The sequence below is a fragment of the Podarcis muralis genome, chromosome 10 (genome assembly GCF_964188315.1).
Source record: "Podarcis muralis chromosome 10, rPodMur119.hap1.1, whole genome shotgun sequence".
Classification (NCBI taxonomy): Eukaryota; Metazoa; Chordata; class Lepidosauria; order Squamata; family Lacertidae; genus Podarcis; species Podarcis muralis.
Genome location: NC_135664.1, coordinates 22,865,616 through 22,890,342, shown reverse-complemented (window position 1 = coordinate 22,890,342; position 24,727 = coordinate 22,865,616). Strand labels below are relative to the sequence as shown.

General features: G+C 42.1%; 1 protein-coding gene across 2 annotated transcripts in view; it reads left to right on the top strand.

Annotated features, from left to right (window-relative positions):
* The window catches only part of CFTR (CF transmembrane conductance regulator), a 92,149-nt gene extending 67,681 nt beyond the window's left edge, over positions 1–24,468 (top strand). For both annotated transcript variants that reach the window (XM_028746566.2, XM_077935867.1), the window contains 6 exons: positions 924–1,166; positions 2,961–3,116; positions 12,072–12,161; positions 16,302–16,474; positions 17,506–17,611; positions 20,436–24,468. In XM_028746566.2, coding sequence (XP_028602399.2) covers positions 924–1,166; positions 2,961–3,116; positions 12,072–12,161; positions 16,302–16,474; positions 17,506–17,611; positions 20,436–20,642 — 975 coding nt within the window. In that variant the 3' untranslated portion in view covers positions 20,643–24,468. The remainder of the gene's footprint in view (positions 1–923; positions 1,167–2,960; positions 3,117–12,071; positions 12,162–16,301; positions 16,475–17,505; positions 17,612–20,435) is intronic.
* The last annotated feature ends 259 nt before the right edge of the window (positions 24,469–24,727 follow it).

Genomic DNA, 24,727 nt, shown 5'->3' with positions numbered 1-24,727 from the left:
ATCTCAGTGTTTGAGTTCCTATAAATATTGTTGAGGAGGTGTGGCCTCTAATGTTCTCTAATGTTCTAGCCCTCCCCACAAAAACTGACACCAGAGCCAGAGGCACACAGAACGCCATCACCAATCAACCACACCAGACCCAAACCCAGACCCTCTCCACAGATGAATTACAGATACCATCCAGTAGCCAAACCATGGTGGCACCTCCGGATGCTGCACCCCCCTGCAATCCCTACACAGATCTGGCTGGCACAGACCACAAAGCCACAGCTCGCCCCTATACACGAAGCCAAGCCAGAGCACAACAAAATGCAGTACAACCATCTTCCCAGAAAAACTCTTCACAAAGTTCAAGAGGTCAAGACACAAAGGCTTTAGCAACTAATCCACACCTAATGACCCACCTAAGTGGTACTCAGGATACAACTCAAGAAATCACTCAAGATATCCCTCAAGTAATTAAGAAACAAAAGAAGAAAAGGCACACTAGCCTGGGAACTTCCTCTCTGCCCAAGAACATTAGAGGCCACACCTCCTCAACAATATTTATAGGAACTCAAACACTGAGATCCTGCTCTGTTCCAGTAACAAGAAGCCGAAAGCACCAGCCTGAAGATGACGAGTGAGACCTCGTCGAAACGTCGCCTAGACACCCCAACTTTTACACGGGAAGACACCCGAGGACACCAAAACCTGCATATATATATATATATATATATATATATATATATATATATATATATATATAAAGTGTCAGAGAACCAAGTACTTTATCCTCACAATTTATACACTACAAAGTAAAGATTAATTTGTTGACATCAAACTCAGTAGGGTGAAGTTTGTCTGCTTCTGTGCCAAGCTATGCGTGGAAAAAAAAAGATGTTTCAGAAAATGACTTCAGTGGTTCTTGGTCTGGTTTTCAGATGCGGTCAGTGAGCCGAGTATTTAAGTTTATTGACATGCCAACAGAAGAATCCAAAACTGCACCGTCTTTGAAAAATGGAGAGCTTTCACGCACCCTCATAATTGAGAATAGGCATGCAAAGGAAAAGACTGTCTGGCCATCTGGCGGGCAAATGACAGTGAAGAATCTCACGGCCAAGTACATAGATGGAGGACTGGCCATACTTGAAAATATTTCCTTTTCAATAAGTCCAGGACAAAGGGTAAGAATGTTTTCAATTAAACTCATTTTAGTTAATCCGCTGTCAAGCAAGTGCCACCACTATTCCTAAAAGAAAAGTAATACTTGATTACTAACCTGAAGCACGTCACAATAAATATTCAAGTTATTTTAATATGCAGTAAATCATGTAGGAACATTTCACAGTAATTATTCACATTATTTTAATATGCAGTGAGTTGTGCAGGAACAGAGGGAAAGCCCATTTGTTGGGTATTTGGAAAAGGAACCCACAGTTTCTAGAAATGCTGAGCATAGAAAGAGCACAGAGTTAATGAGAATTTGCTGTAAAAACATGGAGGATGGGTAAAATATCCAGAAAATAAATTTTATTTCCTATTTCGGTACATTTACCTGCTTTCACTGTCTCTTTGTTTCGCTGCTTGTCTGGTGGGAAGGCTTGCTAATAAATATGTAAGTTTGTACACAGAAAAGAAAAATATAGGGTAGTGTGCTAGTAACACAATATCAAATTGAAATTGAAAACATTGTGGGTGAGATACAACATCACACCTGCAGATACAATGGGGTTCTCTTGCCTGCCCTCCCCCCTGCTGTCCCTCAACCCTCTATAGCATATTTGGGGGCATACAGGGACTGTTTGTGTAACCAGAAGTCTGAGTGAGACACCCCTACTGGATATTCTCCTATGACACTATTAATAATAATAGTAATAGTAATAGTAATTTTTATTTATACCCTGCCCTCCCCAGCCAAGACCGGGCTCAGGGCGGCTAACAACCAATAATAAAAACAAGTTGATTAAAACACAATTTAAAAAACAAGATTAAAATACAACATTAAAACATTAGGATGCAGCCTCTTCGTAGGAGGAGAAAGGAGAAAGAAAGAGGGGGAGGGAATCAAACTGATTCTAAGCCAAAGGCCAGGTGGAACAACTCTGTCTTACAGGCCCTGCGGAAAGAAATCAGATCCCGCAGGGCCCTGGTCTCATGAGACAGAGCATTCCACCAGGCCGGAGCCAGTGTTGAAAAGGCCCTGGCTCTGGTTAAGCCTAATCTGACTTCCTTAGGGCCCGGGACCTCTAGGGTGTTGCTATTTATGGACCTTAAAGTCCTCCGTGGGGCATACCGGGAGAGGCGGTCCCGTAGGTATGAGGGTCCTAGGCCGTGAAGGGCTTTAAAGGTCAAAACCAGCACCTTAAATCTGACCCTGTACTCCAGTGCAGAATGATTTTATTGGACATCAATAACTTATATAAAACATCGTTTAGATAGATAAAGCTCCTGGCTGGCACTTTGGTGCCAAAATAACACAATATTTGCAGAAATGAGTTTCCAAAATAAAATAAAATAAAAGAGTTTCCAGTTTTGGTTGGAAGCAGGAGGTTTTTCCCCAGCCGGAACTCACCAGAGCTCAGTTCCGGCACCTCTCAGGTGGGCACCATTGCCATTATAAGAGAAAAAGGGAGGTGTTCATGGTGAGTTCCGGCTCTTCTTTCTCTGGTAAAATAGCACTGGTCTGAACAATGAACTATGAATGAACTGTGGTTCATATGACTGGACGTTTGCCCAATTTTGATGCCAAGGGGAAGGTAGCAAAACTAGGGCAAAAATATGTTCTTGTTATAAGGACAGATTCTATCATATCATCAGAAGCTGTGCACATTCCTGCTGTTACATTAATATTTATGGTTTCAAGCCCATCTCAACACAAAACATTCTTCTCTGAACTGCTCTTCTGTTAATTTCTAGCACGCAAATGATTAATTTATGAGAGCGGTTTCTTCATTAATTTATGTTTATAAATATTGCAGGTGGGTCTTTTAGGAAGAACTGGCTCAGGGAAAAGTACACTGCTCTTTGCTTTTTTAAGACTCTTGACCACAGAAGGAGATATTCAAATTGATGATGTCTCCTGGAACACCGTCTCTGTGCAGCAGTGGAGAAAAGCGTTTGGAGTAATACCTCAGGTAAATTTACACTAGCCTGTAAAATAAGTTTTTACATAAATCAATCTGCCCAAAATTGTACTTTGTTGATGCACAAAACTTCAAATTGATTTAAAGTTAGAAAAGTGGAAAAGAAATAAAACCAGACCAGATAGATATAAGACTTAAGAGTAGGACAGAACGTGTGTGCATTCTTGTCTTCCCTCTTTGCAGGGGCTTCTCTGTAGTGGCACCCTAGTGATGGAATTCCCTCCCCCTGGACGCAAGGATAACCCTCACAATACTGGGCTTCTGTCATGAAGTAAAAATGTATCTGTTTACCCAAGACATTGGTGGAATTATGTTAAAAGATTAGCAACTTCATAGCTGAGTTTTGTAAGAACTCTTGAGTGGATCCTATCTGGACCCAGTAACGTGTTAGTTTTTAGTTTGTCAGACAGGCCCACACCTTAATTTCCTATCACCGCTATTTACCTCAGTTCCTTATACGCCTTTCTTAAGAAAGTTAATCTGGTTCAAAGATCAATGAAATTGTAATAAAGGATTAATTCAGCAATTGCCTTTTCCTTCTTTAGCACATCTCCCTTGTCATTCCAAGGTCTGCCTGCCTCCATGGCTTTTTTTCCTGCTTCAAATGTATTTAAATAATGTTTAAGTATTGTTGTTAATGCTTTTATCATTATTATTTTTTGCATCCCTTATTGTCTGCTTGCATTCCTTTTGCCCAAGTTTGTGTTCCTTATATGGGCAAGTATTCCATTTTCTGAAGGAAGTCTTCTTGCTTCTGTTAGCTTCTTAATAGCTGGTACAGTATTTTCTTGGCCTGGGTGGTACCTCTCCTGGTCTGCATTCCAGTTAAGCTGCTATTATTGTGGATTTGAATACCCGCCCCCCCAATCATTCTGGGGAGATTTCGCCATCTTGACTTTCCTATTCAACTTCCTTTTTACCAATCCCTTCCTTTTTTTTAACTCCTCTTTGGAAGCCAAGTGTGACTGTGCTGGACTTTCTTGGCAACTGTCCACTTACTACTTACATATCTCTTGAATTTACTAGTGCTGAGGTCATTGTTTCTAAATGGTTGAAGAACACCGCAGGTCTCAGGGACCACTTAAGTCCAGAGTCTGGTCATTTCCATGACAAACTTTTTGTGTGGAACACTGCGTTTGAACCCACTCTTCGATAAAAATACTGAAGTGTTTGCTCTGTGCTCAGGCTAACATACCTGTTCATTTCTTACTAATGGTAACTGGCTTAACATAGTCACATTCAACACTTGCCAAGAAATTTAAAGTAATTCCTCCAAGGTTCTCAGTTACTGATAAATTGGTGTGTCTACTACCTCCCCTGCTGCACTTTTAAAAGTAAGCAACAGAACAAAGAAAGAAAGCCTTTTGTGTCCCAGCTTCCAGCCAGATTTTAATATTTGTTTGCTCTTTCCCTGTTCCCCGGAAGAGATGCAAATTTATTGTTAAAACTCTGGAGGTTATGTTCAAATGTAACATCCTGTCCCCCAGTTCACTATTTCATTTTAAAAAATAATAAGTTTTTCCTTGCTTACTCTCAGTGGTTTCTTTCCTTCACGGAGCTTTCTTACACTGGATCAAGGCGGTTGAATTTGTTAGGTGACCTGCCTCTAACTTCTGCTGTTAATTGCAGCGGTCAACCATTCAGGAAGGTTTTCAAGAAACCTCACTAGGCTCTCCCAGGAAATTACTTCCACATAACATAAATTTCTTCTCAGTGGCAGGCATTAGCTCTCCAACACTTCAAGGCATTAGAGTTCAGTCAGTGTGTCTAAAAAGAATTGGGAACTGACAATGTTGTGTGCCTCAGAATTGTTCTGACTTTCCTGGAACCGCAGTCTACTCATATCACTTAAATGAACTTCATACCTGTCTACTTTCAATATGTAAAAAATGGAGTACAGTTGCAATTTAGTGGCCCTCTTGTGTCACTGCCTGTAAAAGACACAAAATCCTTGTCAGGAAGGAAAAAGGAGTCTCATGGCAACACTAAGCATTGTTCTTAGTGGTCCATCTTCCTCCTATTACAAAATAATGTGAAATGGGGAAAGGGGAACTTTGAGAAGAGCAAGTGGCAAGACAATGCTTACTCCATTTGGATACAATTATAAGCATCAAAGAATGCAGTTTAGGGTATGTGTGGCTTGCTAGCATTAGCAAGAAGTTGAACCTGTAGTACCTTCTACAGTGGTGCCTCAGGTTACATACGCTTCAGGTTACAGACTCCGCTAACCCAGAAATAGTGCTTCAGGTTAAGAACTTTGCTTTAGGATGAGAACAGAAATTGTGCTCCGGCGGTGCAGCAGCAGCAGGAGGCCCCATTAGCTAAAGTGGTGCTTCAGGTTAAGAACAGTTTCAGGTTAAGTACGGACCTCCGGAATGAATTAAGTACTTAACCCGAGGTACCACTGTACTCTGCATTACTAAACCCCCTTGCTCCAACCTGTTTTTAAATGGGTTACCCAAGTTAATTTTTTATATTCCAGTTTTGCTAGCTGAGCAATCATGTCATCATCATCATCATCATCATCATCAAAAAATTATACTTCACCTGTAGATCTCAGGGCAGTTCACAGCAAAAAAATACACAATGAGAACATCAAAACAAAACAATTAATTCCCCTCCCACAATCACATTTAAAAGGGTATAGGACGTTAATCAGCCAAAGGCCTGGATGAAGAGGAATGCTTTTGCCTGGCACCTAAAGAAGTATAACGAAGTTGTCAGCTGAACCGCCCTGGGGAAGGCATTCCACAAATGAGGAGTCACTGTAGAAAAGGCCTGTTCTCATGTTGTCACTCCCAGGAGCTCCTGTGGGCACGAAGAAGGGCCTCAGATTATGACCGTAGTGTCTGGATTGGTTCATATGGAGTGAGGCAGTCCTTGAGGTACTGGGGTCCTGGGCCGTTTAAGGCTTTATAGGTCAAAACCAGCACTTTGTTTTGGGCCCAGAAATGAATTGGCAGCCAGTGCAGTTGAGCCAAGATTGGTGTTTTATGTGAGCAACCTGGCCATCTCGCCTATGACACTTGGGGTATCTGCTGTCTCTTCTTACTCTCCTCCCTCTCATTAGGTTGTAAATTTATGTATGTTAAGATGGGAACTAAATGAGACCTGCATAAACATATGAAGGTTCAGGCCACATTCATGTACAGTGGTACCTCAGGTTACATACGCTTCAGGTTACAGACTCCGCTAACCCAGAAATAGTACCTCGGGTTAAGAACTTTGCTTCAGGATGAGAACAGAAATCGTGCAGTGGTGGGAGACCCTATTAGCTCTGGCGGCACGGCGGCAGCAGGAGGCCCCATTAGCTAAAGTGGTGCTTCAGGTTAAGAACAGTTTCAGGTTAAGAACAGACCTCCGGAACGAATTAAGTACTTAACCCGAGGTACCACTGTATTAGTTTACAGAGGTGATAAGTAAGGTTGAAATGAAGTATAGTTTTTTAAAAAAATTATTAAACAGGGTAGTTCACAAAGTAAAAATGCAAGATAAAAAAAACATAATACATAATAAAAACAAGAACAAAACCCGCCTGCAAACCAAGAACTCCCTACCTATAGACAGTTCCTGCTTTTAATTACAGTTGCATAGTATCCTGTGACAAGAACAGTTGCAATGTAGGAAATCCAGCAGGAAACAAGAGAGCAGCAACAAAAAGTCAGCATTACAATGAGCTGAACCATCTGCTGACCTATACGCATGAGCAGAACTCCTAGGGAGATCAATAACAACTCTACATGTTGGGCAGGGGACCAGTATTTAGATTGCTTCCTGTAAGGCATCAATCCTGCAATATACTTCTTGGCTTAGGCTTTCATCGATGCCCATAGGAGTCAGTGTGTCCAAGGCATGTTTGGTCTATGTTGAGATCAGATCCCAAAAGACCTGTAATTTCCAGTTATGTAGTGTTCCTGTTCAGTGTTCTCCATATTTGACAGCTAAATGACAGTGTCCACTGATGACTCTGTGAGGCCAATGTATGTTGCATTCAGGAGGCCGCAACAACACTGAAAAGGGACGAGAGGAGTCATTTCGACTGCCAGATTCATCTAGAGATCTTTAAAAGCTCTGACCACAGGAAAAGCACAGACAGATTTGATTTCCACTCAAATGCTAGTATATTAAAATCAAATACCCTCTTCCCACAATGAATGCATACAATGGATGCTATGTTAGAGGAGAGTTGCTTATAGTGTCTGAATAGGATGGAAGTGACAGCGGCTAAATTAACCCGACAGGAGTTGTATCCTGTTCCATATTTGCAGTTTCCTTATGCAATATATAAAAAAATAGGGAGATTTTGGGATTTCACAAGCTTTTGTCTGTTTGCATGTAAAGTTTCCAGTTTCCTCATTTTTCCCCTTCCTTGTATCTCATTAATGGATTTTGATCTGAAGGGTGTGATGTCAGTTAAATGTTTGGCCGGATTAAGAAACTAAAGGAAATTAATTCTGAAAATTACTTTACAAAACGAAGCAGCATTCCTAGGGAAGTCAGCTGAATTGGCATGTGAAAACCTAGTGTGGGCAGCATTTTGTTTAGAAGTATCACCTGTGCCATGAAGGTACCTTTCTCTTCTGAAAACTGGTTTGTTCACTTCTGTTTTCTTTGCCACCACAGGAGTTCAAAATATTTAAATTCCTTGTTTTAATATGCAGCAAACCAAGTGTAAACAGAGGTTTGCCAGACATAGCTTCGTCTCTTGCCTTTGTGCCACCACACCCAGTAATCTTAAAGAAGGTAATCCCAAGTCAGATAACACTGCCGTCTTTAAGAAACCACTGCCCCACATAAGAAAACAAAAGCTGAAATGTACATTCCCTGCCTTAGGGAAGTTATTTTTCTCATCCCAGGGAAAAATATACCTGCTGAAAGACAGAGAAAGAACCTGATATACCGTATTTTTCGCTCTATAGGACGCACCCGACCATAGGACGCACCTTGTTTTAGAGGGGGAGAACAAGAAAAAAAATTCTGAGGGGGAGATTTCCCCCCCTTGTTCTCCCCCTCTAAAACAAGGTGCCGTTCAAGGTGTGTTCAGTCGCCTTCAGGCTGGAAGCCTGGAGAGCATGAGGGGTCGGTGCGCACCGACCCCTCTTGCTCTCCAGGCTTCAGTGAAGGCAACCCGAAGCCTCCGGAGTGTGGCGGGAGTTCCTGCTGTGCTCCAGAGGCTCTGGGTTCCTTTCGACATGCTCTTTGGGGCTGGCAGGAGGAAGCCCACCGCCAGCCCCGAAGAGCAGGTCAGGGAGCAGTGGAAAGGCGCACAGCCTTCCGCTGCTCCCTGAGCTTGTGGGGCTGGCGGTGGGGGGAAGAGCTGCTTTCCCCCACTGCCAGCCCCAAAGAGCAGGTTGGGGAGCAGCGGAAAGGCGCACAGCCATCCTGCTGCTCTGCGAGCTTCTCGGGGCTGCCGGGGAAGCCCGGGTTCCCCCTCCCCCAGCCCCAAAGAGCAAAGAAGCCAAGACAGTGAGCGGGATCCATCCCGCTCGCTGTCTTGGCTTCTGCCATAGCTGCGCGCAACCTCTCCGTCCAGGAGAGGCTGCGTGCAGCTATGGCAATACCCCCCCTCCCGCAAAAGCCCACAGGAGCCGCACACCCTTTAAGGAGCGCGCTGCTCCTGCGGGCTTTTCTACGAGGAGGGAGAAGGGACTGACTGGCCGCGTCAGTCCCTTCTCCCTCCTGAGGAAAAGCCCACAAGAGCTGCATGGAGCTTGTGTGCGGCTTTTGGGGGCTTTTCCTGCCTGCCTCCCCCCTGCATTCGCTCCATAACACACACACACATTTCCCCTTACTTTTTAGGAAGGGAAAAGTGTGTCTTATGAAGCAAAAAATACGGTAGTTATTGCTAACTAAACAACACACAGTACCTTCTGCAGTTTCCAGATTTCTAAGCGTGTTCTCCAGAATAGTTCTAGTGGAGTGAACTGGGACTTACTCCCAGGTAACTCCTGAATTGACAGCAGTTCTGGAGGATTAGTCTAAGGCTGCAATCCCATGCAGGCTTACTGAAGAATAAGACCTTCCAAACTCTGTAAACACACTTAGGGTTGGATGATAAGTGTGTTACTGCAAATAAGCCCATAATGACCTTGAGACATGCCAAAAATGACACGTTTGGGTATGGCAAGTACAGTTGTGAATCTGCCCTTAGTCAGATTCACAATTTATTTTTTTAATCTTTTATATTTATGTATATGCTTATTTATGCAGTGGTACCTCTGACTACGAACTTAATTCGTTCCGGAGGTCCATTCTTAAGCTGAAACCGTTCCATTGCGCTTGCCTCCCATTGCGCAAGTGCCTGTGGCACACGATTTCTGTTCTCATCCCGGGGCAAAGTTCTCAACCAGGAGCAGCTACTTCTGGGTTAGCGGAGCTCATAACCTGAAGCGTTCGTAACCATAAGCGTTCGTAACCAGAGGTACCACTGTATGCTGCTTCTTGGGCCTAGAAAGGGCCCTCAAAGCAACTTACAATAAAAACAATTCAAATACAATACAAATAGTTTAAATACAATAAAACAGTGATATTGAATAAAATCAAGAAAAGAGTATAACAGCTGCAGCGGGGGGGGAGAAAGACTTCAAATCAAAATAAAAGCTAAATTGGAAAATATGGTGCTCTCAAACTCCATAAAGTTGAGAGAGAGAGGAGACCAACTAAATGTATTTAGGGATGGAGTTTCACAACCTAGTGTCACAGAACAGAAGGCCCTGCTTTGCTTCCCATCCACCAAGCCATGGAGGGTTATGGGATGCTAAGAATGCCTCATATATTTAGTCCAGTGGGTGAAGGGGATTCTCTCAAAGGACCTTTGGATACCCCAGTCCCAAACTATTGGTTTTCACATGTACAAGCAGAGCCAAGAATGTCATCGTAATAATCCCTGCATGAATTATCCGAAGGAGTCAGCTATGCCATCATTCACATGAAATAACTTCTTCCATTTTTACTCACATAGCCAAACTCATTGGATCATCAATTGCATTGTATGGAAATACGAAGCATAAGCGAGCTTTTACATTGCAGATAAGAGGTCACTCACTTTTGGGGGGCTGTCAGCACATTTGCAAAGTGGAGAAACTTTTGTGGGCTCCACAAAACCCCACAACCCAGAACACTCTGCAACCTCTTCTGTTGGTTACAATAAAATGCTTTCAGGCCTAATTTCAGGTGGGGTCCAGTGGATGTCAAGGGAAGGCCTTTGTGGGCACCTGTGTGTTTGAAGGCACCCGGTTGCTGACCCCTGTTCTAGATGGTTGTAGCTGTTATGTCCAGGCCAGTTCCTATACAAACTGAAATAGTCTTTGTTACTTGTTTTATTAGTAATGTAAAAGGGATGAGGAAGAGGGGAAATGATCACCTTTCAGGCTTTCCAATAGGCAGTGTTTATTCAGCGGGCACAATGGAGGGGAAGTCGCAGCGAAAGCTACTTTCTCTGAGAGAAAGATCTGCCAAGGGCCTTCGGTGACGCAGACAGTGTCACATTCTCCTCACCTTCTCAGAGCAGTTGTGAAAGAGTTACTGTCATCTGAAGCGGAATAAATCATTCCTGGCAAGAGTGATACAAAGTCTCTCACACTGCTTAAAGAGATTAAGCAAATATTGAATTTGGACTGTGTCGTTCTCCGCCTCCCCCCAAGACACAGTTTCCTGTGTGTGACTAAGAGGTGTCCATTTCTCACCATGGGAGAAGCAGGGAAACAGCTTTAGCTTCATTGACAGACAACAATCTCACTGGCTTCAGTAGGAATTAGGAGCAGGATGTGGGAAGATAAAGCATAACATTCAAATATATAAAAATGCATCTCCTCTACTTCTTTACCTACCATGACAGGAAACAGGAAGCAGCAAACAGAAAAATGCACACCATAACTTCAGTTGTGCAGGACTCCTGTGCTAATGGATTATTGTTACCACTTTCCTCACAGAAAGCCTATCACATTCTTGCTATTATGCAGGAGTTTTGTTTCACTTATTTCAAGGGCAGGGACTCGTCGCCTTCCAGATGTTGCCAAACGCCAGGTCCCATCATTACTGACTGTTGGCCTTCCTGGCTGGGACAATATCTGGAGCCACAGTTTCCGCTCCCTGTATTGTGGAACAAGATAGTTTGGGGCAATTTTGAGCAGTACTTGCTGTTTGGATGGGGTCCTGGAGAACAGCAAAGGCAAAAATATCAGGCAAAGTAAATAGAGCCAAGGATATGATTTGGTGCGATGAAGTGGTTTCCTCATTGTGAGAGGTGAGGTTACAGGGAACCAGGCAGAGGGCCTTTTGGGTAGTGGCACCTGCGCTGTGGAACGCCCTCCTAGCAGATATCAAACAGATAAACAGCTATCTGAATTTTAAAAGACAGCTGAAGGCAGCTTTCTTCAGGGAAGTTTTTAGTGTTTGATGTGTTTTTACTAAATTTTACTATATTTTGTTGGGAGCTACCCAACAACCCAGTCAGGTGGGTGGTATAATAGGGTGGCACTGTGGTCTAAACCACTGAGCTTCTTGGGCTTCCGATCGGAAGGTTGGCGGTTCAAATCCCCGCGACAGGGTGAGCTCCCGTTGCTCTGTCCCAGCTCCTGCCAACCTAGCAGTTCAAAAGCATGCCAGTGCAAGTAGATAAATAGGTACAGCTGTGGTAGGAAGGTAGATGGCATTTCTGTGTGTTTTGTTGTGCCAGAAGCAGTTTAGTCATGCTGGCCACATGAACTGGAAAGCTGTCTGTGGACAAACGCTGGTTTCCTCGGCCTGAAAGCGAGAAGAGAGCTGTGACCCCATACCTGTCCCCCACCTGCTCCCACTAACACATTTAAAAGGGAACAGGATGTTAATCAGCCAGTCATGTTTGAAGAGGAACAGAAAATGGCTGTTTTATCAGCTATAGCCTTAGCTCTTCCACATAAATTCTGCTAACAGGTTTTTTTAATTTGTTTTGTTCTACTTCCACAGAAAGTGTTCATATTTTCTGGATCTTTTCGAAAGAACTTGGACCCTTATGGACAGTGGACTGATGAAGAACTATGGAAAGTTGCTGAGGAGGTAGGAATGCCCATCTTTGTTAGTTTTCAGGAAGAGCAATATAATTCCCAAGTGGTCAAGGCATGACAAGGGCCTCAGCTACATTGACAAATAAAAAGTGCTTTATATGCGTTGTATATGCATTATAAGACAGTGGCACCAGATGGCGCTGTGGAGTTTTGTTTTTGCCAACCCGATTTCTCATACAAAGTTTACACGTTTAACTGAAACGTTTTTTTGATGTGTCTAGATCCAGCCAAAATGGCCCAATAACTTTGTTACTGCCCTCTGATAAGATGTTGCAGATCAGACTTTTCCCTTCTCCTAGATAAATTGCTGTCTCATTAAGGAAAGTGTGGTGTGGACAACTACAGATATTTGTTGCTCATTTTAATTTAGTATGTCTGCCTTGTGCATTTTTAAAACTACTTAAAAATTTGTAATCATATGTAATTGCATTCATTTGCTGATCGGGTAAGGAAGCAGAAATGTATGTATTTATTTACTTACTTGCTTGCTTGCTATATTTATATAGCTACCCCAAAACAGAAGTTGTCTGGACAGCTCACAAGACAATGAAATAAAATAGCACAACATTAAAATACAATATAAACCATAATAAAAAAACAGTAAAAAATGGTTTTTTTAAAAAAACAAACAAACCTGAAACACAGTATAAAACTCAGTTTAAAACTAACATAAATTATGAAACAAAATAATGGGTGAATAAGGATTGTATTCACCTGGTACTGAAATGATCATAAAAATGGAGCCAAGTGAACATTTCCAAAAAGTCTATTCCATAACCAGGATGCCACTTCCCCCGAATGCCTAGTGGTTATCCAGTTTATTTCATTTGGCTGGGTACTAGTGTATCAGTAGGTTGTAATTACAAGACTTAGATTAGAGAGTGGCCAGTCTAGCCTTTCTCAAGTGCTCCAGTTGAGGACTTGAAAGAGTTCCTTGTGTTAGAATTCCTGCTCTGTGATTGCAGTCATGGGATTGTTGTCTTTCACATGACAGTGTATGTTTTGACTCCACAGAGTGGGAAGTGACGGAGACAGGATGTTTGTGTTACTGTGTCCCGTGAAGTGGGACTATTGTCCCTTGTTCTTTTTCTCTTTGCTGTCTGATGCTAGAGAGAGAGGAAGCCATGTTGCAGTGCTCTGTGTGTGTTTACATGTAAATAAACTAGATTACCCAAAATGCTGAGTTGCTGAGGTCCGTTACACAAGCTGCGAAGACTCTACGGATCCCTAAGTGTGCCGGTGTCTGTTGGCATCGGTTGTTGTGATGTTCGGGCTGAAGAAAGCTTTTGAAGCTCCCGAACGAATGACCAGGAGGGAGAGAATATGCCAGTCAGGCATGTGTGTCTACCAGGGTCCTACTCGAGTGTAGGACAAGCTCCTGACACCTTGTAGCATCTGCTTGAAAGCAGGTTCAAGGATGTGCCTTCATCAGTTCTGTCCAAAAGTTTTTCCAAGGCCACATACTTTTGGCACTCCTACTCAGTGGGAGCTTCCTTGGAGCTGCCTCCACGGGGAGCTGACCAGGGTCCTGATTTTCTGTACTAGACCACTTCCTTGCAAAGTCTCACTAACACTCCTACAGGATCCCACCACATACAAGGTAAGCAGCAGTAGGAGATTGCAGAGTAGATTTTCCTAACTGGGACACAGAAGATGCCCCAGAATCCCTTTGATGTAAGGCAATTTCTCTCTCAGTAGAAGGAAAATAGAGAATGCCAACTACAGGGTTGGCATACACTTCTCTGTGGTTTGGACATGCGTTGACAAACTGGGAAGGCTATGGATCATCTGAATCCATTCCTTCCCTGAGTCTGGCAGTTGGCCCACTCCTTTTCAGAGCTCAGATATTCAGAAAGCAAATTCTCTGGAAGTTTCCAGGGTGGCAGTTGGACTTTTCGCTCCATCTTTAGAGAGGGAGATCCAATGCTTCATTGAACCACCTCTCAAGGATCATAGATCACAGAGCCCATTGTTTAAAGAGGATGATTAAACTATTGTAAAAAAGTTATTTCGCAATAACTCTTTGATTTAAATTAGATCGGGCCATGTCTTCCATCGTTGTTTTGCCCCCTCTTATATTTTTGTGTGTGTTTTGCTTCCATAACTGTTCATACCACATCTTCTTAGTATTACCTCATAGCCTTCATTTGCAGTTTCACAACATTTTTCCTTTGCCTTTTCAAGCTCATTCAACATCTGCACAAACACTTCTTTTTGCCAAAGCATCTAGTTGGGTGCCTGCTGTTAAGATGTTGTAGCACAGCACCGCTTTTAAATATGTTTTAATATATGATTGAAAATGTGGGTCACCACTCATAAATAAAGTGAGGCAAACCTCAAAAGAAGATAGAAAATCTATTCACTGAAGCACTTACGAAGATATGCTTCACACACACACACACACACACACACACACGGAGAGGGAGAGAAGCAGCTGAATTCTTTTTCTCAAGAATATATAAATCAGATAGCGAGTCACTGTATTTAAAATATTAACAGGTTGTTGTGGTTTTTTTTTTTAAAAAATAATTCCTATCATCTTAAGGAGTACAAAGGAATATGCAATAAATCTAACCTACAAACCTTTAAAGATTTGTCTTGATTGGTTGGTTTATTTTTGAAATTTGGGCTTCTTTTCTGTCAGCCATTTACAGGGATGTCATGGGCAGGGGAAGTTTTGGTGGTGGAGGAGAGTAATTTAGTAACACAGAGATCAGATATACCTACTGGAAGAGAAGAGCGTAGCACTATTTATTTAGAGTGCAGCGCTATTAATAAATGGCACTATTCCAATTTTTGTGCCTGTTTTGAAAATAGATTACAAGTGTGGAGGAAGAATCCCTGTAAGTATAGCTGTCACTGAGACACAGTGCATGATGTAATACAAATACTACAAGCTAAGTATCTTAGGAAGAGGAGCGGATAACATGAAAAATTGTCAGTGTGGACACCTTAGATTAAATCCAATTAAATGGCCCCTGTTATCCAGCTTTGAATTTGGCTGTCAAGTATGCTAATATGTGCAAGCTATGCAAGGTGTCTGTTCCTACTAATTTTATTTATAAATCGCTTAGTAAAATAAATCTCCCCTTTGTGTACCTGAAATAATTAACCATAATTCACAGATAACATCAGAAAATATTAAAAGCAAATATACATAGCTAAATTATGTGTCTGGATAGACTTGCTGAAACAAAGGTTTTAGCAGGTGCCGAAAAACAGTATAAGCGAGAGTGCCTGCTGAATGTGAATGTTAGGTCTTTTTTTAAAAAGAGAAGCTTGGCGCTCATAAAATGTGTGTCCCTATAGTACATCAAAAGATACTTTTTACTAACCTATAAATTTCTGGTGCTCTCAGTTACGCGGTATAATCCCCTTTGTGTATAATTGAAATTCTAATAAGGCCCACTGACCACAGTAGACATTTAAAAATGGCGACCATTTGTTCCAGATGACCAGTTATGGGAAATGGATGACACACACATTTAGAGGTTTTATCTAGTGTAAGTGTGGTTAATTGGCTGAATCCAATGCTGTTCTATGCCTACCTTGACTGTTAAAGCAGGTTTCAAATTATAGCCAGTGTTTCCTATTAAGAAGGAACAATCGTTGTGATGATATAAATTATGTGATGGTGTATATATCATTACTATTACTCACAGATTAAATAGATTTCAACATAAGCTCACCATTTCTGATGGAGCTCTAGGCCTTAAGTATATATTACTGTTTATTCTGAACTGAACCTATTAAACTATCAAAGGGAGGAGTGCAGGGCACTCCTTTGTTTTCCGAGCGTTCCTGTGATGGCATCTCTGTGTTCTGTTTCTGTGGCTATAATCTGTAGCATTTGTAACCTAGAAGTCATTGTTTAGGAGATGTCCCTAAGCCACGCAGTCTGGCTAACACATCAAACTTTTCAAAGTCCATTCCCAAAATCATCTTATCGTGTGACACGGGAGGGTGTTATTTGAGAATGAAATTGTCTGCACCCCTCATCATGTGGGTCTAGATGCCTAGTGCTGTGGATTAAGGCCAAATAGTCATAACCTTTGCAAGAAAGAAAACCAATTTGTGTGAAACAGAATACTTATCTCCCACTGCCTCCCAACCCTATTCTTATCTCCTTCAGGTTGGACTGAAATCTGTAATAGAGCAATTTCCAGGCAAGCTTGATTTTGTCCTTTTGGACGGTGGCTATGTCCTCAGCCATGGACATAAACAATTAATGTGTCTTGCCAGATCAATTCTCAGCAAAGCAAAAATTCTTCTTCTGGATGAACCAAGTGCTCATCTTGATCCTAAGTAAGTACAAGACAAATATTTTGTCCAGTTGTTTTCATACTGGAATAGAATAAAACATTATCATGTTAATAATAGTAATTCTCCTTGTTTTACATTTGCCATCTGACCTCTGCTGAAATACTTCCAGTGAAAGTGAACGTGTCACCTTTTGAGGCAGTCTTTCCCACTTTTAAATGGCCTGTTCCATTGGGTAGATTCTCCTAACATTTAGCTGAAAACTGTTTCCCAGGCATTATCACCCATTGGTTCTAGTCCTCCCCTTTAGACCAACAGAGAAAGCTCCACTCCCGTTTTTTGTGATGATGATGATGATGATGATGATTTGTAGCCCGCTCATCTGACTGGCTTCTCCCAGCCACTCTGGAAGCTTTCAACAAATATAAAAGCATAATAGCACATCAATCATTTAAACAATTTCCCTATACAGGGCTGCCTTCAGATGTCTTCTACAAGTTGTATGGTTATTAATCTCCTTGGCATCTGATGGGAAGGCATTCCACAGGGCAGGTGCCACTACCGAGAAGGCCCTCTGCCTGGTTCCCTGTCATTTCACTTCTTGCAGTGAGGAAAGTGTTGCAGTTCTCTGAAGGCAGCAATCGTGTCTCTTCTCCAGAATAAACATCCCTACCTCTTTTAACCATTCCTTATGGGAACCCTCACCATCCTGGTCACTCTTGGGGTTGCCTTGGGAGAGGAAATCACTATCAAGGTGGTTTAACTCTGCAATGTCAGCATAGACCTTCTGGTTTCCTACAGCAGATATTGACCTTTTTCCAACCTTGTCTGGTCAAGGCAAGAAGTGAATGGAAACAGTTACTTCAGAACAAAATACTGAGCAACTACTTCAGTAGTCGCATTGCAGGAGTAGTCACTGTAGCAACAGTAGGTGTCATGCTAACATTTCATCTGAACTGAAACTTCCCTATTGCAATGCTGTAAAAACCCTAGCAAATACTGTAAAAGTGTCAACTGCATGTAACCAAAAGTTTATATTTCATTCTTCTGCATATTAAAACTTGTTTACCTTTCAGGACTTTCCAAGTCATTAAAAAGACTCTCAAGCAGGCTTTTGCAAACTGTACAGTTATACTCTCGGAACACAGGCTAGAAGCACTAATGGAATGCCAGCGATATTTGGTGAGTGCCTGTCAAGAATTAGGCGCTATGTCCGAGGTAGATCCAAATAGCTACTTTTAGGCATGAGTAAGGGCTTGGAGCAGAGGGACACGGGTGGCGCTGTGGGTTAAACCACACAGCCTAGGACTTGCTGATCAGCAGGTCGGCGGTTTTAATCCCCGCGATGGGGTGAGCTCCGCTTGTTCGGTCCCAGCTCCTGCCAACCTAGCAGTTCGAAAGCACATCAAAGTGCAAGTAGATAAATAGGTACCGCTCTGGCAGGAAGGTAAACTGCATTTCCATGTGCTGCTCTGGTTCGCCAGAAGCGGCTTAGTCATGCTGGCCACATGACCTGGAAGCTGTACGCCGGCTCCCTCGGCCAGTAAAGCGAGATGAGCGCCGCAACCCCAGAGTCGGCCACAACTGGACCTAATGGTCAGGGGTTCCTTTACCTTTACTTTACCTAAGGGCTTGGAGCATGTCCAGTGGTGTTCTGGACTTCTTTCATTGGAATAGCAGGCCCTGCAATATCACAAGCTGTGTTTGTATTTTCTGGTCCAAAGACACCATGGACATGTGCGAACTTTATATCCCAACCAACATGATGTTCTAACAGGTGTAAATTATATGTGCTTAATTAATTTTTTTTTTTTGCATGAAATGGCTGTTTACAACACTGCTAGTCACACTTCCTAAAATATGGTGCACCTTTAGAACCAGAAGTCTAGTTTTTGAGCTTAATCCAAAAATACACATTTTTCAGAAGAATTCTTTGATAGCACAATGTTTGCATTCTGTGCTATCCCATTAGACTTACTTATGGAGATGCACAATGTACTGTAGGTATTCCCCGCTCCTTGAATAATCAATACAATCATGCCAAAGGGCAAATAGTTAGAGTATTTCAAACAAGATGCTTATTGATACTTGAGTTGCTGTTACTAGTTTTGTTGCTCATAATTGTTCTATTGCCTGGTTTAAACTGTATTTTGGGATTTTCATTTATATTGTTTTGATTGCTCTATGTAAACTGCTTTAGGTCACCTTGTGGCAGGAGGTGACTTATAAAAGCATTAAATAAATATAGACAATAGTTGGAGAGCAAAGTATGCTATGCTAAGGTATTTTCTCCTTCCTTATAAAGCAGAGGAGAATTTTTCAAGAACCTAGCAAGTTATGTTAGGAACTGTGATTCTGGAGTCTCAGAAGGAAACTGATCACCACTTTGAATGCCAATAGTATCTGGCTTGATACTGCTCATCTTCCAGATTCTTTCACTTCTATAAAAGGGGAGATATGAAGAAGGAAATGCCAAGTTCTGTATCAAAGTACTAACCGTCCTGGACACAACTGTCTAATACATGATTTACAGTTTTACTTCTCAGTTCTGATAGCGAGAACACATAAGTCAACAACAGCACAAACTGTTCATGCAACATTTTTCACAGCCGCATTTTCTCTCTCTTACTCATGCACACTAGGCAGATAGAATGGCTTCCCAGGTAGACACAATTTTTAAATGGTAAATGTTTTCCAAGTTCCAGTGCTATTTCCCCATTATTGCCCCTCATTTCTTGCACACACAGACGTGAACTTTTTGGGGGAGGAAGGAAGGAAGGGTGCAAAAATTACTCTTTTCATATTATAATATCTTCTCTGAGCAGCTGCACAAGGCAGTCTACCTAGTGAAATACAAATAAATGGAATGCCTTATACCATGCAATGGATCTGTTAATGAACAGTGCAGAACAATATTGGGCGTTATCCAACGCATTGCTTGTGCAGTGGAATTCTCCCTCCGCACATGTGCTCTGTGCCCATCCCAAATGTGCTCTGGAGGGCTGTGGAAACTCCTGGAACAGATTTAGGGTGTGGGGGGAGAGGGGAGAGGAGAGGTTTTATTGTGCATACAATGGACACTTACCCCTTGCACTGGGTGGGCGGTTGTTGCGGATCCTTGCTCTCAGTCACCATCCCCAGGCAGTGAAAACAGAACGCACATGGCCAAGTGGTCATTGAGGGAATTCCCCTTGGCCGCCTGGGTAGCTGGCTCAAGTTCCTGCCAGCTGCTGCAGTTCAAATTGGCTGAAAAGGCATTGGCTGCAGGTATATATGGGCAGCCAGTGAGGTATAATCGCCGGCAGCGCCTTCCTACCACAGTGCATACAAAAGTTATTGTGCTGACAGAACAAGTTAGTGGAATGCTGCCCACTGTGTTGGGCCAATGGAAATATCCTGAAGTAACTGTACCAGTGCTATTTTTCTAGAAAAAGAGGTGGCGCAACTCACCATGAACACCTTCTTCATCTTCTTAGAATGGCAATTGTGCCCACTTGAGAAGTGCCGGAACTTAGTTCCTAGGAATTCTCCCTGAAAAAAAACACCCCTGACTATGGCTGTATCTACTCTCACCTATTAAAAATATCATTCTTAAACATCAAGATGGGGAAAAGTCCCATTTGGTTTCTCTTTCACTTCCTTTCAAGGTCTACCTTGTGTCTGGAAGGGGGTCGCTCTGCAGCTCCCTCTGGTGTCACATTTTAATGACTCATTATTAACGTTGGAAAAAAAGAACATATGGCAATATGGTTATCAGAACCATTCCCTTTTAGTGTTAAAAACCAAGAGTGTAGATCTGCCCTATATCTGAATTTAAGATGATTTGGCTCTGGGCAATGTCTACATGCAAGATTTCCTGGGAACAGAAAGGGTGGAATGTAAATGGAGTAGATAATTCAATTACTAACCATAATTCAGTCCTGTAATTATGTTATTGGCTTAAATATAACCATTCACAAGCCAAGCGTTGCTCTTTTATAACTGTACCCAACCTCTTCTTAACCAGGTGATAGAAGAGAACAAAGTCACGCAATACGAATCCATCCAGAAGCTGCTCAGTGAAAAGAATTCTTTCCGTCAAGCCATCAGCCATTCCGATCGTGTCAGACTCTTCCCGGTGCATCCCAGGAACTCAAGCAAACGGATGTCGAGGCCTAAAATAAGTGCCTTGCAAGAAGAAACCGAAGAAGAAGTGCAAGAAACCCGGTTGTGAAAATTTATCGAGGTGGTGTCTCGTTGCAATTTAACAGGAAGCATTCTGGGAGAATGTCAGAAAAGAAGTGCAAAAGCAAGCACATGAATATGTATATATCTCTGCAAAAAAAACTTCATTCCAAGGGCGAGTTTGGTTATGAAGGATTGATGCATTAGGCAGTATCCCTTCCCCCCGAAGCTGCCCCCATCTCTTCTGCTTCTTGTCCACATAGGAAGATCTTTTATCAAGATGGATGATCAAAATCTCCAAACATTTCAGTTGTATTAGCTGCCTCTTTAAAAATAATGTGAATGTCGTAACAAGCACATCAAAGTCTACACTCGTCTTTTCAAACTGAATCCATAGCTCACTACGAAACACAGTGAAAAGCCTGCTTTTCTGTGTAAAAAAACAACAACAATCCAGCGTTTTTAAAAATGCATTTTGGGGTGGTTTGAGGTCAAGAGTTACAAATGCAGGTCATGAATTATATTTATTATTACACAAATTATAAATATTTAGGCTGTCAACTAAACAGCAGAGACATTTGTTTTCTGTGTCTGGAAGGACACAGCAATTACCATGCTTTTGTTCTTGAAAGTGCTGGGCTTTTCAAGTCAGTGATGGTTGGTGTGCAAAACTGCTATACTTGTGGGAGAATGAGAGCACCAAACAGGAAGAATTTCACAGTTTCTCCTAAATGCTGTAGTGGAAAAGACATGGAAACATGGTCAGACAATTGGGTTCATTCTTTCACACAGTACAGAAGTTCTATTCAGTTGTAAACAAATTACTTTTTATAAAACATCCATGCTTGTTCAGAACATACACAAATTAGAAAGTTGAATTGAAATCAGTTACTTGAGTTGTATTTATTCGAATCAAGCCACTCTAGTGAAAATCAGTGGGCATTTTGTCAGTTGCATTAAATAGAATTATAATATTGCCCTAGACGAATGTAGACACCTTTAGACCAGGTAGATTTCAGTACATTTGCAAGCATTTATGAACCTGACATTACATGTAAGTAGGTGAGGGGATTATGCATTTTTTTAAAGGAAAAAAGAATCTCATTTATATTAGACTCACTATATGCAATAGACTCCCTTAGACCTGAAGTCAGCGGAAGCTAAGCACACGAACTGTAGGTTCAAGTGTAAACAATGGACTGTCCTTATGCTGAGCACTTTCTGAAATAAAAAGTCAAGGAAAAGCAATATTCTACAGAATTGTTGCATTTCGGTGAGTGAGAAAAGGGGAAAGCCACAGTTTAGAATATGCAGATCTTGATGAACACAGCTGGTTAGGACACAAAATGTCTAGGTAAATATGACAATGGGAATTTTTACACTTAAAATGAAATCTTCCAAACTTATTCTAGCAATCTTATTGAGGTTGATTGGGGGTTGGGGAGCAGCGGACATTTTTTCAACTAGTACGGTATTTTAAAAAATGAAAATAGCAGTTCATCTGCACGGATGAAAGAGGAATTGACTTTTGTGATGATCTTCTTTTATACAGTTCCATTTTGCAGTTGACAGGACCTTCCTTGGAATATTTATTTAATATCTTTATTCAGAGATGGGAAAGATTTGCTTATTAAGAAAATCCTGTATTTTAAGAGGAATCGCATATCACGAAGACTATATTTGTATACAAATAATTGTTATATATTTGAACAACAACAAAAATATTTTTTAGCTCAAATTTACTATGTGTTTTAGAAAAAAAACTGGTGTGTGGGCAGTATCCCCACAAATGTATCAACTGCTGCTTTGCTTTCTTGTTGTTGTCTTAATTTTAATATGCAATGTGAACATTGTGTTGAAGAGAATGTGAGGCTCTAACCTTGTCAGAGCTTTTTCCTCCTACGGTCGGTTTAGACCCAGTCCTGTTGCAGTGGGTGGAACATATGTAATGTAGGAGATGTGGAGCTTTTGTTTCATAGCAGATCAGACCTAGTTCCAGGTCTTGAAGGACCCTGGATAAGCTACTCTCAGCGAGTCCTGGGAGAAGCAGGCAGACCTAGGTGCCATCCTTCACATGCCAGAAGCTGGCATTGCCCGTTGTAGGGCGAAAACCCTGCTTGTTTCAAAACCAAGGAGATTTGAACTGTGTTGCTAAAGAAGGCTAACGTCTTCTGCTTAAGTAAAATAGTTTTTAAGAATTAGTAACATGATCCTTACATGGCAGGGCTTAGGCAGGGAGATAGTTTTGCACTACTATTTTGTTGTATCTTCTCTTGACGTTGACACTGGTCAATGGGTTTTTCCAATTGCTGTACATGCATCTTTCTTATAGGAGGAGAAATCCATTTCCCAGGTATAGCTTGAATCCAGATTGAAGACGTACTAAAAAAAAAGTGCATGTGTGCCAGGGAACGATGGTGCTATTTTACACTGCCAACCGTACAGAAATTATCTCCATGCACGGCTTCAGTTGTATGGAAGCCCTATGGAAGGCAATGCATTATCCATTTTGGTTCCATTTATTTCAGTAGTAAAAGGTAAAGGTAAAGGTACCCCTACCCGTACGGGCCAGTCGTGTCCGACTCTAGGGTTGTGCGCCCATCTCACTTAAGAGGCCGGGGGCCAGCGCTGTCCGGAGACACTTCCAGGTCACGTGGCCAGCGTGACAAAGCTGCTCTGGCGAGCCAGCACCAGCGCAGCACACGGAAAAGCCGTTTACCTTCCCGCTATAAAGCGGTACCTATTTATCTACTTGCACTTAGGGGTGCTTTCGAACTGCTAGGTGGGCAGGAGCTGGGACCGAAAGACAGGAGCTCACCCCGCCGCGGGGATTCGAACCGCCGACCATGCGATTGGCAAGTCCTAGGCACTGAGGTTTTACCCACAGCGCCACCTGCGTCCCTATTTCAGTAGTACTTAAGAGCAAATCTGCACGTCAGGCCTGCATGTGTGAACTAGGTGTGTCCCCCTACGCAGAAAGCACAACATAGATGCAAGTGTGCTGTGAATTGTTAGACTAAAGGAAGTACAGTGGTACCTCGGGTTAAGTACTTAATTTGTTCCGGAGGTCTGTTCTTAACCTGAAACTGTTCTTAACCTGAAGCACCACTTTAGCTAATGGGGCCTCCCGCTGCTGCTGTGCCGCTGGAGCACAGTTTCTGTTCTCATCCTGAAGCAAAGTTCTTAACCCAAGGTACTATTTCTGGGTTAGCGGAGTCTGTAACCTGAAGCGTATGTAACCCGAGGTGCCACTGTACTTCTTTATGTAATGCAGTTAATCTGTGGAACTCACTGAAGCAAGGCAAGGTGGCTTTCTAAGGGGATGGGAGAAATTCACAGAGGAGGCTATGGAATTATATTAGTCATTATAGCTATATGGAACCTCTAGGCCTATTGCCAGTCTGCTATTGAATGCCAGTGGACGATCAATAGTGGAAGAGGGTCTTGCTTATGTCTTGCTTATGGACTTCACAAAGCCCAGTGTTGGTAACAGGACATTGGACTCATATCACACTTTACATTCTGTGTGCTATGCATTTGTGGGTGTGTGGACACAGGTACAAGTGACTCACTTGCCCAACTCAAGTGTGGTTACATTATATACACAGGGGCCTCTGTGCAAAGTAGTCGATAGCTGTGATTAGCATTTGCTGGATTGTTGCCATTGTATGTATTTGTAGAGCTAGAAAACTTAACCCACACTTTGTATATTACAAGCTACAACACCTGCCATTCAGGTTGCCATCAGGTAATACAAAAAGGTACTAAGCGGCTAGGTCTGGAAAAAATAAATAGAAAGTGAATTTAATTGCAAGCAAGTTTCATGATGCTATTGTGTGCAATATGTCAATAAAACAAACATGTTGTGCACTGTCTCTCTGGCATATGATAACACAAATTATATCCAAGGGTGTTTGGGTGAACAAGCCAAATGTATATTCTGTTGTTGGACCATCGAAGCAAACAGAATTGATCCTGTTCGGCACACAAATATCCAATATATCAACAACTCTGAATCCTCGTGTATGCTGAAGAAATGTTCTTCACAAAGTGTTTGCTTATAACTTTTTCGCTTTCTTGTCACTAGATGGTGCTGCAGAACGGATACACTTTTCTTGTGCTGTGTTGCCTCCA